The following is an 18,516-nucleotide window of genomic DNA, read 5'->3' on the forward strand; positions in this document are numbered from 1 at the left end:
TATTACAGAGGTCCTTCACAAGGATGAAATGATTCCAAGGAAGGACTAGCACAACAACTTCAATCAACTCTGAAATAGAAAGTACTCTACAAGTGAAAAGAAACAATCAACCAACCAACAAATTCAATGCCGTAGCACATGTCACTACAGAACTAGGCTTTCAGCTTCATTCCACAGATACGTATTTTTATTTCAGTAAGAGAAAGTATGTTTCAAAGATAATTTTAAAGGGACTACACACAAATTTCTGGACAACATGAATAGTTAGCTCTGTAATACTGGATAAGAGAATTATTCCAACTCAATAATGATCAACTGAGGAAACTATGAAAACAGCAGGTAGACAGATACTGGCTTGTTGAAAAGTATATTCTTAAACGTGGCCATTATTATTTGAACTAAGGAGTATTAAGTTAAAATCTAAATTAATTAACAGCTAAATAAATTTTCAAAGCAACATCTCAAGGAAGTTGCTAAAATAGAGAATGCAGAAAGAAACCATTAAGTTTAAAAGGGAGACAGCTGGCCGGGCACAGTGTAATCTCAGCCTGTAATCCCAGCACTTTGGGAGGCCAAGGAGGGAGGATCACTTGAGTCTAGGAGGTCGAGACCACCCTGGGCAATACAGTGAGACTTTGTCTCTAAAAAACATTAAAAATAAATAAATAAAAGGGAGACAACTATTTCATTCTGGAGGTAGGCAAAAGGAGGAACTGGGTACAAAGAGGCAAAGGAAAGGTTCTTTTATACACACGTACACTCACACACAGATTTATATACCTTAAGGAAAAAGGAAAACAGTGACGTGCAGAAGCTCGGATTAAAATTTCCATTGTGAGTAATATCAGAAAACAAGAATTCCAAGATTTTTAAAAAGGAGAAAAGATATATAAGAGAGAGATAGAATGAAGACAGATACTCAGCCCATTAGTGTTAGGATGAGTGTGGATTAGAAGAGACAAGTTTTGAGACCTAGCCTGGTCCCCACCTGGATGTGTAGAGTTTCATGAGTGTCTTCGTTTCTCTGAGTCAGTTTCCTCACAAACATAAAATGAAAAAGTTGGATACATGAGTTATGATCCCTTCTTTCAACTCTAAAATCCTATAACTTAATTTGACAGAGTATCTTGACTCAAATTTGTCCCTAGTTTCTAACCAAACATTCACAAAACCACTATAGAAAGCAAGGAAAGATAGAAGTTAATTCAAAACACTGCATCAGCAATGAAATTGATGTATATTTTGGTCAGAAAACTCAAAAAGGGTATTTACTATTAAAAAAAAGAACAGCAAAATACGTATGACAGCATGTGTCCTTTTTTGATAAGATATATCTTAAAACACCTCTTCTTTTTCCTTTGCCATTTTCAGAGCAACAGAAGCCATGTCAGGAACCATTAGCTGAATTAAAATCACAAGAACAGTTCTGGTTTAAAACAATAGGGTATAATTAATAATTTCAAAAGACTGTCTTCTGATTTGACCAATAAGCTAAGCATTTACTTTTGGGAAAGAGAAATAAATGTATTTATAGTGAATGCAAAGCAATAACTAACTGATTCTAATGAATAATGAGCAAGCTATCTTATCTAACATCTAACTCCATTTTTAACTATTTTATAATATAGTGAAGTATTACACTAATCATACCAATTACCACAACACCATCATGTTCAAAATAAGTGCCCACAAAGTACATTCAGTCCACTCAAGATAGATTAAACTGATATGGTTCCTGGCTCCTTGTGTCTTATTACTTCCTAAATACTATTAGGCAGTAAGAATAGATTTTTCCACACATCAGACATAGAACTAAACAGTCCCAGAGCTGCACAGTAAGCACAGCACAGAAGGCAATAAAAAGCAAAATGGAAGAGAAGTGGACAAAGGAACTTGCTAAAAGATCAAAATATATTCTTAAGAGGAACAAAAAGTACATAAGCTTGCACATACTTTTATCCTATAAAGCTTAGTACTTTAAAAACCTATTTTAAGCATCCCAATATTTTAAATGGTTTAAGCAGGAGTCCCATGGAAATCACTTCTTGAAGACTATTCCTTTCTCATAACCCTTCTGGTCTCCTGCTGAATAACTTCTTTGTATATTAGATACATTCCTTGGATGTTTCATCTCTTGAAAATTTTAAGTCATGCTGGAATTGTTTACATGGTTACCAGTCAGTCCTGGTCCAGGACTTTTGCTAATTGTAAAGAAAACAAAAGAAACCATACAACTATCCTTTATCTAAAAGCCCCATCATCTTGCTGAAATGCCTAAGGTTCCACCAGGCAGACAGTAGTAGTCAAGTACAATTAAAATTACATTAGTTGTGGCCGGGTGCAGTGGCTCATGCCTGTAAGCACTTTGGGAGGCCAAGGCGGGCAGATCACTTGAGACCAGGAGTTCGAGACCAGCCTGGCCAACATGGCGAAAACCCGTCTCTACTAAAAATACAAAAACGTTAGCCAGGCGTGGTGGTGCGCACCTGTAATCCCAGCTACTCGCAAGGCTGAAGCAGGAGAATTGCTTGAACCCAGGAGGCAGAGGTTGCAGTGAGCCAAGATAGCACCACTGTACTCCAGCCTGGGCAACAGAATGAGAATCCCTCTCAAAAAACAACAAAAATTACATTAGTTGAAATGTGAATATACTTAACACTACTGAACTATTTATTTAAAAACAGTTAAGATGGTAAATTTTATGTTAAGTGTACCTTACAATTTTTATAAATGTAGAATATGAATTTATAAACAAGAAATAATCCATTATCTTCCAGAAAAAATTGTATTAGTTGAAATTGTATTATGATGCAGGTAAAGTATAGACATATAAAACTTAAAAGCTTTGCAAATACTGATTTTGGAATTTAATTTTCCAAACAAATCACTGTCAACTTAACCTAAGCACAAATACTAGCCGAATGATAGTGATCAAGTTGTTTAATCGTGAAGATTTGAGTTTCTCATTTGTAAATGGAAATAACAATAGTACAGATTTCACAGTTATTAAAAGCATTCAACAAGGCATGTAATGTGCTTAGTAAGTCCATAGTAATCACTTCATAGCAATAACTTTTCCATCATAATTCTCATAGTAATAATAATAGTAATGTTGTTATAATAATAATGTTATATATTCTCATAGTAATAGTAATAGTAATGTTATTATTATTACTATGAGAATTATGATGGAAAAGAAGTTAAAAGGACATACGGGTTTGAGGAGTTTCTATCCCATTTACTGCCTTCTAAATTCAACTGAGCATATGTGACTTAGACCAACAGTGCTATCATCTGCTAAACCCCTCACCTCGTGATGTTACATTCAAATATTAAAATATGAAAACACAGGGTTGAATCTATGTCCTCCAGATATGCAGATCTATAACCTCTTGAATGTGCAAAGAGAGGCTCAGAACACATGACATCCTCAGACTTCATTCTCCCTGAGCAGACACTGTAAGATTGGAGCCATCTCTAGACTGGGAGATTGCCTGACAACACAGCCACGTCAAAGTCACAGGATGCCCTTCATTCTTTAGAAAAGATTCTGCAGTGTTTTGCTCTTTTCTTTTTAATCCTTGAAAGGTCAACCAATGCTGATATACAGCACACAATATGTAGAAATAAAACTTTGCTAACTTTGAAACTGTACAGGAAAAAGGCCAAGGAGTCCTGCTAGGAAATCCAAGCTAAAGCACACAGTTTATAGTCTCGGGTGACAAAAAATAAATAAATAAATAAAAATAATGTCAGTGAAGAGCTTTGCCCAGGTGAGAGGAGTAAAGGCAAGGGATCATAAGGCTTCAAGAAAAATCTGAAGAAAAGCTTTTAAAATTATATTATGCTTCTCTAGAATGACAAAATAACTAGAAATTTCTATCACCTTTCACTTCAGCCATAATTATGAAGAATTAGTATTGTTTCTGGTCTACACAGTATACCTGACAAAACCACAGACTCAGGAGCTCAGCTCCATTTACTAACTGGGTGGTCATGAGTGAACTCCTTAACCTCAGCATCAGTTTTCCTTATCCATAAAACAAGGATGATTACAGGACTTACAGCCTGGAGGTTGTAGAAGATTAAATTAGTCAATATACCTAAAGTGTTTTAAACAATCCCTGACACAGAGTACAGTAGTCTCCCCTTATCCATATGGAATATGTCTGAAGACCCCCAGCAGATACCTGAAACCACAGATAGCACCAAGCCCTATATATATTATGATTGTTCCCTTACATACTTACCTGTTATATTAGTCCATTTTCACACTGCCCTAAAGAACTACCTGAGACTGGGTAATTTGTAAAAGAAAAGAGGTTTAATTGACTCACAGTTTCGCATGGCTGGGGGCATCTCAGGAAACTTGCAATCATGGTGTAAGGCAAAGGGGAAGCAAGGCACATCTTACATGGCAGCAGGAGAGAGAGATAACGAGGGGGGAGCTGCCACACACTTTTAAACCATCAGATCTTGTGAGAACTCACTCATTATCAGAAGAACAGCATGGGGGAAACCACTCCCATGATCCAATTACCTCCCACCAGGTCCCTCCCCTGACACATGGGGATTATAATTTGAGATGAGATTTGGGTGGAGACACAGAGGCAAACCGTATTACCTATGATAAGGGTTAATTTATAAATTAGGCACAGTAAGAGATTAATAACAATAATAAAAAAAGAACAAGTATAACAATATACTGTAATAAAATTTATGTGAATATGGTCTCTCTCAAAAATAGCTTAATATTTTCAGACTGCAGTTGACTGTGGGTAATTGATGCCATGGAAAGTGAAACCTCAAAAAAGAGGGAACTGTAAGCAGTACATAATTGTTAGCTATTAAACCATGTGGCCATATTTTCCAAATAAAAAATCAGAACACAAAGTTCAAAGGATTTTTCATTAAAAGAAATAAAATTTGAAAGTTAAGGAAAATATTAAGCAATTTAGTTACAAAAGAAAATAAAAACATGAAATCAGGACTAACTTATTAATTCTGGGTTATTCACTGTGGCTGGAATGTCCAATCCCTTACTGTCCACACAGCAGACCTCAATTCCCCCTGGGGCCTCTCTGGATCCCAAGAAATAACACTCAAAGTCTTTTAGTCTTACTTTCACCATTGCTAAGATTATAACATATTGTACGGAGCTGTTGCCAAGTCTGTTCTCTTTATTCTGTTGTAATATATGCTTATTTGTCCACTGTCTGTCTACTCCAAATTGAATTCAAACTCCATGAGGACAGACTTCATCTAATTTGTTCACTGCTAGCTCCCCAATGCCTAGAACAATACCTGGAAGAGGAGATGCTCAGCAAATATTTATTATATATAGGAGTATATCTTTTCATTTTTATAGTCTCCATACTGGCTCATATCTTTTAAAGGTGAGAATGAATAACAAGCACAACAAATCTGTACCCAGATTCTATCTTCAAAAATCTTCATCATCATTATCATCATTTTTCAGTAAATATAATAGGAACACTGATTATTTTGTGTTAAGAAAAGCATAGGCATTTATATGCATTTTTTTTTTTTTTTTTGAGACCTGGTCTCACTGTGTCACCCAGGCTGAAGTGCAGTGGTGTGATCGCAGCTCACTGCAGCCTCGAACTCTGGGGCTCAAGCCTCCGGAGTAGCTGGGACTACAGGTGCATGCCACCATGCCCGACTAAGTTTTTTTGGTTTTGTAGAGACAGTTTCACTGTGTTGCCCAGGCTGGTCTTGAACTCCTGGCCTCAAGTAATCCTCCTGCCTCAGCCTCCCAGTGTTGGGATTACAGGCATGAGCCACCACACCTAGCCTATATTCATCTTTTTATTTAGTCCTTGTAACCTTATAAAGCAAATATTATTTCTATTTTAGATATTATCATTTTAGTAAACAAAGAATAAGAAAGACTAACAAGCTAGCCAAAGTCCCAGCAGTATATCCAGAATGCAAACCTGGATGTTTGGGCCCTTTCTGACTCGTAAGCTAGTCCTCTTAACCACACCATATGTTCAGTGCTGTACTGATAAATGTAGTATCAGATTAAAATAAAATACAGAGGAAAGGGCTGAAAGGGAAACTTGAGCCCTAGAAATGGTGTGTAAAAATCAGCCAGTCAAGTCAATCTGCTTTCAAGCATCATTCACAGACTAGATGTTTGGTACCAGAAGGAGGCAGCACCACTTCCTGGCACTCACTGGGAAAGCTTGGCTTTTCTGGATCACTGCCTGCACCAAATGACAGTCACAAACAAGGTGGAGCAGCACAAATCATCACGCCTTGAACAAACAGATTCCCAATACCTACTTGTTAATCTGATTCAATCACTCTGGCACACTCTAGGAAGGGCTATGACTTTATCTACTACCATGGTTCTTAATACTGACATCACACTCAAGTGGGAACTCCAGAATACATCCATTGCTACAGGTAGAAGACTGGTGATGAAACAGCTCTGGGGACCAAGTTTCTTCTTTCGATGAACTATTCCTATTCCTTTCTTTTTCTTTTTTTTAATAGCTGTTCTGTTTTTTAATTACATGAGGGACAGATGCATAGCCAGGCTGATACCCACTCACTTTCTGGAATATCTTGAGCACTTTGCAGAAGAGATGTGATTACCAGTTATGGCAGTAAATCTGAGCACCTTTATGCCCACATTTTAGCTCTTCGTGGCCATTCCAAAAACACTAATATTCATAGTTTGGCCACATCTGAAACACTCACTAAAGGTAATACAGTAGATTCACCATCTTCAGGATCCTCTCTTCCTTAGCAATGCCTTCAAGTATGATGCAGAAATTGTCATGGATAAACACGTGTTAAAAGGAGAGCTACCCTATGAGAAAGCTGACAAGCATTTGCTGCTTGCCTGTTATTCTCTTTCGCCCCCACTAGACACAATGGGATTTTTTGCCAAATTCGTATTCCAGAGCCATGAAATCCCTGCAAAGTTCAACATCGGGCCTGACTTAAGATCTTTGAGGCCTCCTGCTAACTTCATCCCCCTGCAGCTGCCTCACTAAGGCAAGCTTTTGATCTGTACTATCTGGATTTCAAGCTGATATACACACAGCCTCTTTGATCTCTTATTAAGTGGCTTCTGGTCTCCTGATGCCTTTAGTCTTGCTGCACTGAGGTTTCTGGAAGTCAGTCGTCATCCTGAGCACACTACAAACTGCACACACCAGGAGTGGGCTCCCTTCATTCACTCACCTCGCAGGCTTGAAAAGCAAAACTTAAGCCATGAGAGAATTTCCCCAGTAGCCACAATCAATCCACTCCATGAGCACACCACTAAGAATTACTTTTCAAATGAAGCAGCTTAAAATGATTTAAAGGATACAGAACTTTCCCATAGAGGGAAAGGAAGCAAATCCTCTGTGAAAAGAAATCTTCAGCCCAGTTGGCACTGGAACTTACAGTACTTTGATGTTAATAAAAATAAATGTGGATAGGAGTCAGGGATGGGCAAAAAGTAGCCTTTATCAGTTCCCCTAAGTTCTGTTAAGCAAAAAGTGACCTTTAAATGCAGCTGTGTGGTTTGTTCAACAGTAAGGCATATGATACATCTGCAAGACTACAGATACTGCCATTAGTAGCAGATTGACTGCATTTTGCTTAGTACCAATATCTTATATGGGTGACGTGGACCCAAAGAGCTCTTAAAAAAAAAAGGCAAGAGAAAAAAAAACCTAGATGTCAGTGGCCATGTTATAAGATCCCTTGAGTATTAAAGTGAAACTGTATAATAACTTATACTACATGCCTATCCTTTATATTTCAGATTCTGGAAATAATATGGTTACATACCTGACTTTATAGTGTTACCACTCTGTATACTACTAACGTGTTAAAATTATATCAATACCTATCAAATGCTAAATCCTACATTCTGCAAACTGATTAGCTAGGACGAACATGAAGATAGTAGGCTTGCACAGGCTATTGAAAACTATATACTGATATTAGCATTTACTGAAATTCTCAAATCTCTTGGTAAAAATTAAAGTCCTAATGCCCTCCCCCCAAACCCCACCATTTTAAAGCTAAATTCTCTAATAAACAAAGGTAAAACAAGATTAAAATTTGTGGAAGAAGAAATAAATAAATAAAAATTGGTGGAAGAAATAGAAATAGAGTTTGGGGCACTAATATCATAGTCTGAATGTAAACACTTTATGCCCACTTAGCTACAAAGGCCAATAAATTAATTACTGCCATATATAAAGAAACAAAATTGATAGTTATATATTGCTATCACTTAATCTGTCCACATCATAGAAAACCATTAGCAAATTCATGAATTACACACCTGCTTACACTATCTTCCATGAGAATTATCTGAATAAGGAAATAACTGTACATAAGAAAGGATCCATTTTAAGTGGTCTAAATATATGTGAGTCTCACAAACTGTTAAATGCAAGCTATTTGGTAAATATGCACCAAAATTTAAAAGATACAGTATGCTCTTCTGATGAGCAATTCCACTTCTAGGAATTTATCACCTACCTATCACAAGATTTATTCCCACCTTTTAACAAAAATATCCACTAAAGCCTTACTTAAAATACCCACCAACTGGGTACAGGAGGCTGATGAAATAAATTATTGTACATCAACAATAAAAATACTATGTAGTCATTAAAAAAAGGTAGCTCTATAAATGGGGCCAAAATGAAAGAGCATATAATTTTAAGAAAAAAAACACAGAGCCTTTAAAGTGTGTATGATACAATCCATTTATATGTCAAAATTTTTAAAAAATTAAATGATTAAGTACTATTACTTATATAACCATGTATATATAAAATGTTTCTGGAAGGATGGACAAGAAAAACCAAGGTTTTTTACCTGGAAGAAGTAAGGGATTATGGTCAGAGGTAGATTTGCTTGTCACAGGATATCTTTATACACCTTTGAATTTTTATGCCATATGTATGTATTACCTATTTTTAAAACATTTGCAATGTGCTCAGAAAGTCATTCTGTTGTGCATAGGATAAGGAAAAAGACAACTTAAAGACATACATGAAATATATACAATCCTGTCCTAAAACTTTTATAAATCTTTTAAAAAGAGAATTCTAATAGAGTTAATAGGCAGTCAAAACTACACACTAGATTTTTTGCACAAATACTAAGGCATACTATATTCAAGACTCAGTAACACGCCAATATTTTATATTTTGGTTTTATAACCCATTTCCTCTTTTAAGAAAAATTAATAACTGTCAATTTTTATAGAGAGAAATATTTCCACTATTCTTTCTAATGAGTCGCCATTTGACTTTGGTTTCAAACAAATTTTTAAAGCATTACTAACAGTATTTACATATGAATCACCTCCCAATGGCTATGTTATTATGATTTCTATTTTTATCTCTCTCAGACTTTGAGAGAGATAAAAATAGTGTTTCAAAAATATCTGCTTTGGCAAAAATTGAGTCACTCAAGAGGGGAGAGGAATGAGGAATAGGATGTAGGATGGAGGAGAATTATTGGTTAATAAATTTTCTCTTCTAAATCACTGAAATTCAAAAAGTACCAAGGATGGCAATATCATGGCTAATGTTCAAAAATTGGCTAATGTCAAACATTTCCAGTGAATTATAATCATGAGGGGTTATTCAAAGTTCAACATAAATCAAAACACCAGAAAATATCTACTTGCCATGTTTAATTTATAAGGTCAACTGAAGGTAAAATCCATACCGTTCTAATTTTTTTTCAAGCTTTTTGGTAGAAATTAAAAATTACAGACTCTTGGACTACCTAATCATTGTTTCATTACTGAACATTAACCCACAACAAATTACTTGCACTAGTTTAGGATTCTTAAATTTGCAATGATGGTCTTCTGAAGCAATAAAACTAGCTCTTACACAATGCATATGAGCACACTATATTAATTTTTAATACCTGCTAAACTTTCATATAAGCATGAAAAATGAGAATACTATCTAGTAGCTTAGTTTTTAAGATATGAAATTTTTCACAAGCTGAAAAAACAGAAAGGTCTTCTGTAATAAGTTTACTATAAGGATGCCCTATAATAAAATGCACATGGAAATAGCACTCACAAAGGAAAGAGCAGTATAATATGTATGGCATAGACCTGGTGGAGGAGGCGGCGGTGGAAGAAACAGAAAGAAAAAAGAAGACCTGGGGCCCAGCTGCTTCAGTTCTACCATATACTATCCGTATGAATTGGACTAATTACTTAAGTTTTCTGTGCCTCAGTTTCTTCACTTCTAAAATGACAACAATAAGAGTATCTCTTTCATACGGTTCATGTGAGGAATACATAGCCTAATATATGTAAAGCAATTACCTGGCACTCAGTAAACACTCAATAAATGTTACCTGACATTGGTATTAATACTAGTGTGAGTATCAGTAATATTCCACAGAGACAACAGTCTAAGGAATAAAGACATTACACATCAATACTAGGGAAACAAGACAGAGATAACTAAGGTATAATATAAAAACCTCACCTACAAACTGGCAAGAAATTACAGTATAAAAACTTATAACCAAGTTTCTGAAGAGTTTTGTTGCTTAGAAACAGAGTACTCAGTATGGTGGCTCACGCCTGTAATCCAAGCACTTTGGGAGGCCGAGGCAGGTGGATCACGAGGTCAGGAGATCGAGACCATCCTGGCTAACATGGTGAAACCCCATCTCTACTAAAAAAAAAAAAAAAAAAAAAATTAGCCAGGCTTGGTAGCGGGCGCCTGTAGTCCCACCACTCGGGAGGCTGAGGCAGGAGAATGGCGTGAACCCGGGAGGCAGAGCTTGCAGTGAGCCGAGATCGCGCCACTGCACTCCAGCCTGGGCGACTCAGCAAGACTCCATCTTGAAAAAAAAAAAAAAAAAGAAAGAAACAGAGTACTCAGTCAAGCCATAATATTCATGCTCTTAACAAATTACATAGCATTGTTTGCCACGATGCAATCCTGTAAGGCATGACAATGGAGATCAGTGAATCTTCTAATACGGCACACATACAGAGTGGGATTTTAACTAGCCACTATATGAAGTGGCTAGGTGCATTTGAGACTAACAAATATTCTACACCTCTGTTCAAATAACAGCCAACAAAGCTACTACCACTGTACCCTAAGAGCTAAGAAAGAAACTTATAACCTAATCATATTTATTGTCTTCCTTGTTGCTTTCTCTTTTGCCTTTGACCCAATCTAATTTAAAATGTCTTTCATGAAATGAATTTTCACACTTTTGTTCTTTGGCCATATGACTCAGTTGTAGAACTGTGTATCAGACTCAACTGATCATTTTAGGTATAAAGGCATACCTCTTTTCTCTGCTCAGTTACACAACTTCCATCAATATTCTGAGTCACTGACCTGTCCGGAGAGCTACCCTATTGTTCTATAGACTAACTGAAGCTCCTTTATCTGCTCACTCATCTTTCCCTTTTTTTTTTTTTTTTTTTAAGACAGAGTCTCACTCTGTCTCCCAGGCTGGAGTGCAGTGGCACAATCTCAGCTCACCATAACCTCTGCCTCCCAGGCTCAAGGGACTCTACTGCCTCAGCCTCCTGAGTAGCTACGATTACAGGCATGCACCACCACGCCTGGCTAATTTTTGTATTTTTTAGTGCAGACAGGGTGTCACCATGTTGGCCAGGCTGGTCTCAAACTTCTGGCCTCAAGCAATCTGCCCACTTTGGCCTCCCAAAGTGCTGGGATTACAGGTGTAAGCAACTACACCTGGTCTCTTTTCCTAAAGTTCAGTTCAATTTATATAAAAAGCAAACTTCTGGCCAACAATCCACAATTGAGTAATTCACATATGGCTCATCAAGAATTGGCTGCATTTTAGAATGCAATTTTAAAATTAAATTTAGACTTCACTAAACAAAGGCATCTACTTATTAATTTTTCTAATCTAACTAGAGAGTTAAAGAATTGATAGAGTACAAACATTACAGTATGGTGCCATCTTTGAGGACAGTATCAAAAACTTTTGTGTTTATTTTCTAAACTGAATAATTGTTAATACATGTCCATAACAACATAACATTTCCTATTTCCTTACACACTAATTCACTTAATCCACACAATCCTTTGTGCTAGACATTACTATCTCCATTTTCTAAATTTGGAGGTACATAAACACCAATGAAATAGATGAATGTAATTTTGTTAGGCTCTTCAAAAAGTTCTTATTCTAGAGAAAAGGCTGTTCATGAGAAAAGTGGTTAACTGAAATGAAATATTCCAAAGTAAATTTTCAATCACTTCAATAATGCCAAGTGAGCCCTTTACAACCTAAAAGTTCTCTCTCGCTACCAATACTTTCTCTCTGTAGCTAAATGTTTCTGCAGTACTTTTTGTTCTGAACATGCTAGGCCTGGCAGGGCAAGAATTTGCCTTGGCCCCACTCAGCTACCTAATAAATTCATACAGGACATGCCGAATGCAATAATAGCCAGGGACGTGGCCTTTCATGGCTTTTGCTAAACCTTTGCCTGGCCTTGCAAAAAATATTTTCGAACCTTAGAATTTATTACCTAATTACAACAAGGGACGGTATAACCGATTAATTAACTTGCCCAAAACCAAATTTGAATTGTGTTTACCTGTCATCTAAATGTCATAGTAGTAACAGTTCTAGGTAGCACTGACAAATGGTGAAAAATGTGCTGTACACATCTGTAAGTATACTTAAGACTGACTTAAGAAAAGCATCCAAGTTAGGATTGAATGTGTTCCCCTCCCCAATCCCCAAGGTTTAGCTATAGAAGTAAATAAGATGAGCCCTTTAATTTGAATCAAAGTGGCCTTTAGGAAATTAAGTAGTTATGTTCTATAAGAAGCACAAAGACAAAAAGAATATCTAATCCTTTGTTGGCAGAAAATTACTTTATATAATTTGTACAGAAACAAATGTCAGTATGTGTGCTGCTGATTGTGAGGTAAATGAGAGGAAAAGGAAAATCCTAGAATTCTATAAATTAAAAATAAAATTTCAAAAAGCAATAGAAGTTACAATACATACCTATAGGAATGCAATGAAGAACAAAAAATTCTACATTTAGAACTGACTATAGATGTTTTTAAGTGTAAAGCTCAGAAAGGAGTTTTCCTTTTAACTAGGGATTAAATTCTTAAGGACTATCTAGTTTTTCTTTCCATCCTTTACTGAATTTTTTTGAGTTCTGAAACATTTCTCTGCCTTAATATGTGCAATATTCAAAATATAAAACTTACAGATAATGTCATTTGAAAACATCAGAGCAACCATTATGATATAAATATTTATAAGAATGCAAATATATATAGATTCCTACAATAATAGAAATGGAAATGTACCTGAATATCTAAGACCACATCTGAAAGGTGTCTTCTAAATTAAATCCCAATTATCAAAATCGATTATTAACAAATTCCCATTAAATTTGTTCATTCAATTCCAGTTAATTTTGGCTAACGTAGGCTGGGCGCCGTAGCTCACGCCTGTAATCCCAGCACATTAGGAGGCTGAGGCAGGGGAATCACTTGAGGTCAGGAGTTCGAGACTAGCCTGGCCAAAATGGTGAAACCCCATCTCTACGAAAAATAGAAAAGTTAGGAGGGCATGGTAGTGCATTCCTGTAGTCCCAGCTACTCAGGAGGCTGAGGCACAAGAATCACTTGAACCCAGGAGGCAGAGATTGCAGTGAGCCAAGATTGCACCACTGCACTCCAGCCTGGGCGACAGAGTGAGACTATCTCAAAACAGAAAACAAACAAACAAACAAACAAAAAAGGTCAGGCCTAATTTTGGCTAACCTAAACTTTATTAAATCATTCTGCAAATATTTATTAACCACCTAGTGATTCTAGATAATATAGCTACAATGGGGAGGAAAAAAAAAGAGTCCCCGCCATTTGTGTTTTTTTTTTTTGAGACGGATCCTCTCACCCAGGCTGGATCATGGCCAACCCGGCTCACTGCTACCCCTCTGGTTCACCCATTCTCCGGCCCACCTCGGATACTGGACTACAGGCCCCCCCCCCCCGGCTAATTTTGTATTTTATAGAGACGGGGTTTCACCTGGTCCGACTCCTGACCTCATGATCCCCTGGGATTACAAGTGTGAGCCACCGCGCCCGGCCCATTTGTTTTATATACTCTAATATTAACCAATATATAAACTTGCAAACACTTAACTATGTTCAGATTTCTTGATAAATATATTTCCCAAAATATTTGGAATCAAGAACTTATCATTCAGTAATATTCCAAAGAGAAATTCTAAAAAGGAAGAGGGCTATCTGGCACAGAACTATGCCAGCAAAAATGAAATAGATTTCTTTTTCAGTAAATTTAAATCACACTGCCAAAATACAGAATTTAGACCGAGCACAGTGGCTCATGCCTGCAGTCCCAGCACTTTGGGAGGCCAAGGCAGGCTGATCACTTGAGGTCAGGAGTTCGAGACCAGCCTGGCCAACATGGTGAAAACCCATCTCTACTAAAAATACAAAATTTAGCCGGGTGTAGTGGTAGGCGCCTGTAGTCCCAGCTACTCAAGAGACTAAGGCAGGAGAATCACTTGAACCAGGGAGATGGAGGTTGCATGCTACTGCACTCCAGCCTGGGCGATAGAGCGAGACTCTGTCTCAAAAAAAATAAATAAATAAAATAGAATGTAATATTCTTATATAATGCTCAAACTATTTTTCTTTTAATCTATTCCTGATTGCCTTATTATATTAAAAAAGAATTGATTTTTAAATATCACTTGGCATTTTATGTGCTTTAATAGAGTACATTTTGCTTTACTAAACCACAATGTGTTAAGGCAGCACCAAAGTTGTAAAATATGCATCTTAAAAGTTAAGAGATTTCTTGGCAACAATTTTAATTCCCCCAAATAATCAGCAGTCTGAATATATGACAGTAACTGGTAGAACTGTATAACATAGATGTCTTGTTGTGACCTTTTACATTGCCTTCTCCCAAATGTATCAGTAACTTTACCCTAGTTATAATTGGAGTAGCTATAAATATATAAATACATAGATATTATATATTAATATAAATGCAATATATAACCTGACCAATAATATTTCTATTTATTTAAGCACATTGAAATTAATAGGTAAGCTAAACTATAAACCTTCATGTGAAGGGGAGGGAGAGGAGAGTACGAATTGGGAATGAATGCTAATGTGTATGGGATTTCTTTTTTGGGTGTTGAAGATGTTCTAAAATTAGAGCGTGGTGATGGTTGCACAACTCTGTGAATATACTAAAAATGACTGAACTGTATGCTTAAAATGGGTGCATTTTATGGTACGTGAAAGATATCTGAACAAAGCTGAGGAACAAAAGTCCTCCATATAAACAAGTTCATCAAGTTCCCGTCTCTAAAAGCACCCATGGATATATAACTATTGCTTCCCTTATTGTCCAGTTCCTATGTAATGCATCATCTTATTCACTAAGGGAGCTACTAATTTTAAAGCTAACAATTGAAAGTAGTATAATATCCCATCTTTGGGATTCAGTTTTGCTTAAGTCAATAGGGGTCTTAAACAATTACTACTTCCCATAACTTTGATACAAACCAATCACTCCAAAGAAAACACCTCTACACAGGTTCTTATACCTGGTAATCCAAAATGCTGAATCCCAAACCTTTACAATCTTTTAGTAGTTCAACAATCTTGACTTCAGGGGACCACAGTGCTAATTCCCCATCATCATCTTCTTCAGTATTGACATCCATACTGTGGTCAACCTGAAATACCAAAGAAGATAAATGCTTCAAAACACTATGCTTTCAATTCTGAAAAGAACGCACACATCAAGAATCTCACAGCTTCTTCTCAAACTGAGAATTCTCTTTGGCATGCATAGTTTTTCTTTTTAATCTTTGTAAAAAGGGCATGCTCTGGGGCACACACACTCCAGGATAAGATCTTACAAAAATTCAAGTGCTTAAAAATTCAGACTGTTCATACAGTTTTTTTTTATTAATGTGAAGAATTTATTTCATTCAAAGTATTAACACTGACCTCTTATACTTCAATGAGTTCTGTCATCCCATTAGAAGCATAAAAGGAAAAATATGCAACTTAAGTAAATGAAAACATCATACAAAGTAGAAGCTTATAAGATATGTAAGTAGCAATACCCGGATTCATAATTACAGAGAGAGACAAAGAAAGGGATGTCAACACAGAGACAGGCTGGAGGAGGACAGGGAAACCACTTCTGCTGACTCCTGGAAGTTTTCAAGAAAAGCTTTTCTAGAAAATAAGGTGAGAAAAAAAAATCCAAGTCTTTGGACATCATGTAAGTCTAAAATGAATAAAAATCACTGAGTTGAAATAATGAAAATCTGATCTTAGAAGAAATAGGTCAGCACAACTGCCCAGCATACAGGTCCTTTGTTACTTTTCTTGATTTTACTCCTGAAAGTCCCTCTATTCTAGACTCCTTGTCTTTTTAGGAAGAAGAGTCATTGCTATGTGGAATTCCAGGAAGTTAAATGAGAGGGTCAATGGATCCACTATGCAGAAGAATGGCTGCTTCAAAAAACCTTCTGTTTTATACTAATTATAGCATTGTACTGTTGTTTTCATCTTATTGACATTCCCCCAAAATACTCTAAACTTCTATCTGAAGCTCGAAAATTATCTTTTATAGCCCAAGCAATGAACAAAATACCTGGCTCCTAAGCTAGAATGGAAACTCTGTGAGGGCTACCACAGAGTTTACCATGGTTATCAGCTCAACCATATAATGCCTGGCTCACAGCAGGCACACAATAAATAGTTGTTCAATACATTAAAAATTACCTATCTTTGAGTGTGTTTCTCTTGAAACTCCTTCTCAATAAAGGTACCAAGTAAATAATTTTTAAAAGTAGACTTCCTAAAACTTTGGGTAACCTCAGTAAATAAAAATGCATCATCTCTACAAACATAATTTTGAAACACCAGTATAAGAGAAGCAATTTAATGTAATCAAAAAAGGGAAGGGAAAAACCCTTTATAATTAGGAAAATAGCTAGTTTAAAAAATTTATTTTATTTACGTATGTATTTATTCTTTCCAACATTTATTTTAGGTTCGGGGGTATGTGTGCAGGTTTGTTATATGGGTAAATTGTGTGTCACAGGAGTCTAATGTACAGATTTTGTCACTCACGTAATAAGCATAGTGCCTGACAGGTAGTTTTCTCATCCCCACCCTCCTTCTACCCTCTACCCTCAAGTAGGCCCCAGCGTATATTGTTCCCTTCTTTGTGTCCATGTGTACTCAATGTTTAGCTCCCACTTATGAGTGAGAACATATGGTATTTGGTTTTCCGTTTCTGTGTTAATTTGCTTAGGATAATGGCCTCTGGCTCCATTCAGGTTGCTGCAAAGGACATGATTTCATTCTTTTTTATGGCTGGATAGTATTCCATGGTGTCTATGTACCACATTTTCTTTATCTAGTCCACTGTTGGTGGGCATTAGGTTTGTTCCATGTCTTTGCTATTGGGAATAGTACTGTGATGAACATACACATGCATCTTTATGGCAAAACAATTTACATTCCTCTGGGACTGCTGGGTTGAATCGTAGTTCTGTTTTAAGATCTTTGAGAAATTTCCAAAATGCTTTCCACAGTAGCTGAACTAATTTACATTCTCATCAGCAGTGCTAAGTGTTTCCTTTTCTCCACAACCTCCCCAGCATCTGTTATTTTTCAACTTTTCAATAATGGCCATTGTGACTGGTATGAGATGGTATCTCATTGTAGTTCTGATTTGCATTTCTCTAATGATCAGTGCTATTAAGCATTTTTTTCATATGGTGGTTGGCCACATATATGTCTTCTTTTGAGAAGTGTCTGTGCGTGTCCTTTGCCCATTTTTTAATGGGGGCTGTTTGTTTTTGCTTGCTGCTTTAAGTTCTTTATAGATTCTTGGATATTAGATCTTTGTCAGATGCATAGTTTGCAAATATTTTCTCTCAGTCTGTAGGTTGCCTGTTTACTCTGTTGATAGTTTCTTTTGCTGTGCAAAAGCTGTTTGGTTTAATTAAGTCCCACTTGTCAATTTTTGTTTTTGTTGCAATTGCTCTTGAAATCTTCATCATGAAATCTTTGCCAAGGCCAACAAGGCCAATATCCACAATGGTAGTTCCTAGGTTTTCTTCTAGGGTTTTTATAGTTTCAGGTTTTACATTTAAGTGTGTTTTTTTTGTTTTTGTTTGTTTGTTTGTTTGTCTTTTGAGATGGAGTCTCGCTCTGTCGCTCAGGCTGGAGTGCAGTGGCGCAATCTCAGCTCACTGCAACCTCCACCTCCCGGGTTCATGCCATTCTCCTGCCTCAGCCCCCCAAGTAGCTGGGACTACAGTCACCCACCACCACACCCAGCTAATTTTTTGTATTTTTAGTAGAGATGGGGTTTCACCATGTTAGCCAGGAAGGTCTCAACCTCCTGACCTCATGATCTGTCCCCTTGGCCTCTCAGTGTTGGGATTACAGGCGTGAG

At 36.6% G+C, this 18,516-nt stretch overlaps 1 protein-coding gene across 2 annotated transcripts in view; it reads right to left on the bottom strand.

Annotated features, from left to right (window-relative positions):
- The window catches only part of PATJ (PATJ crumbs cell polarity complex component), a 416,500-nt gene that overhangs the window by 304,844 nt on the left and 93,140 nt on the right, over nucleotides 1-18,516 (bottom strand). For both annotated transcript variants that reach the window (XM_058430929.1, XM_032137686.2), the window contains exon 17: nucleotides 15,635-15,766. In XM_058430929.1, coding sequence (XP_058286912.1) covers nucleotides 15,635-15,766 — 132 coding nt within the window. The remainder of the gene's footprint in view (nucleotides 1-15,634; nucleotides 15,767-18,516) is intronic.

Source organism: Hylobates moloch, unplaced genomic scaffold, assembly GCF_009828535.3.
Source record: "Hylobates moloch isolate HMO894 unplaced genomic scaffold, HMol_V3 SCAFFOLD_18, whole genome shotgun sequence".
Lineage (NCBI taxonomy): Eukaryota > Metazoa > Chordata > Mammalia > Primates > Hylobatidae > Hylobates > Hylobates moloch.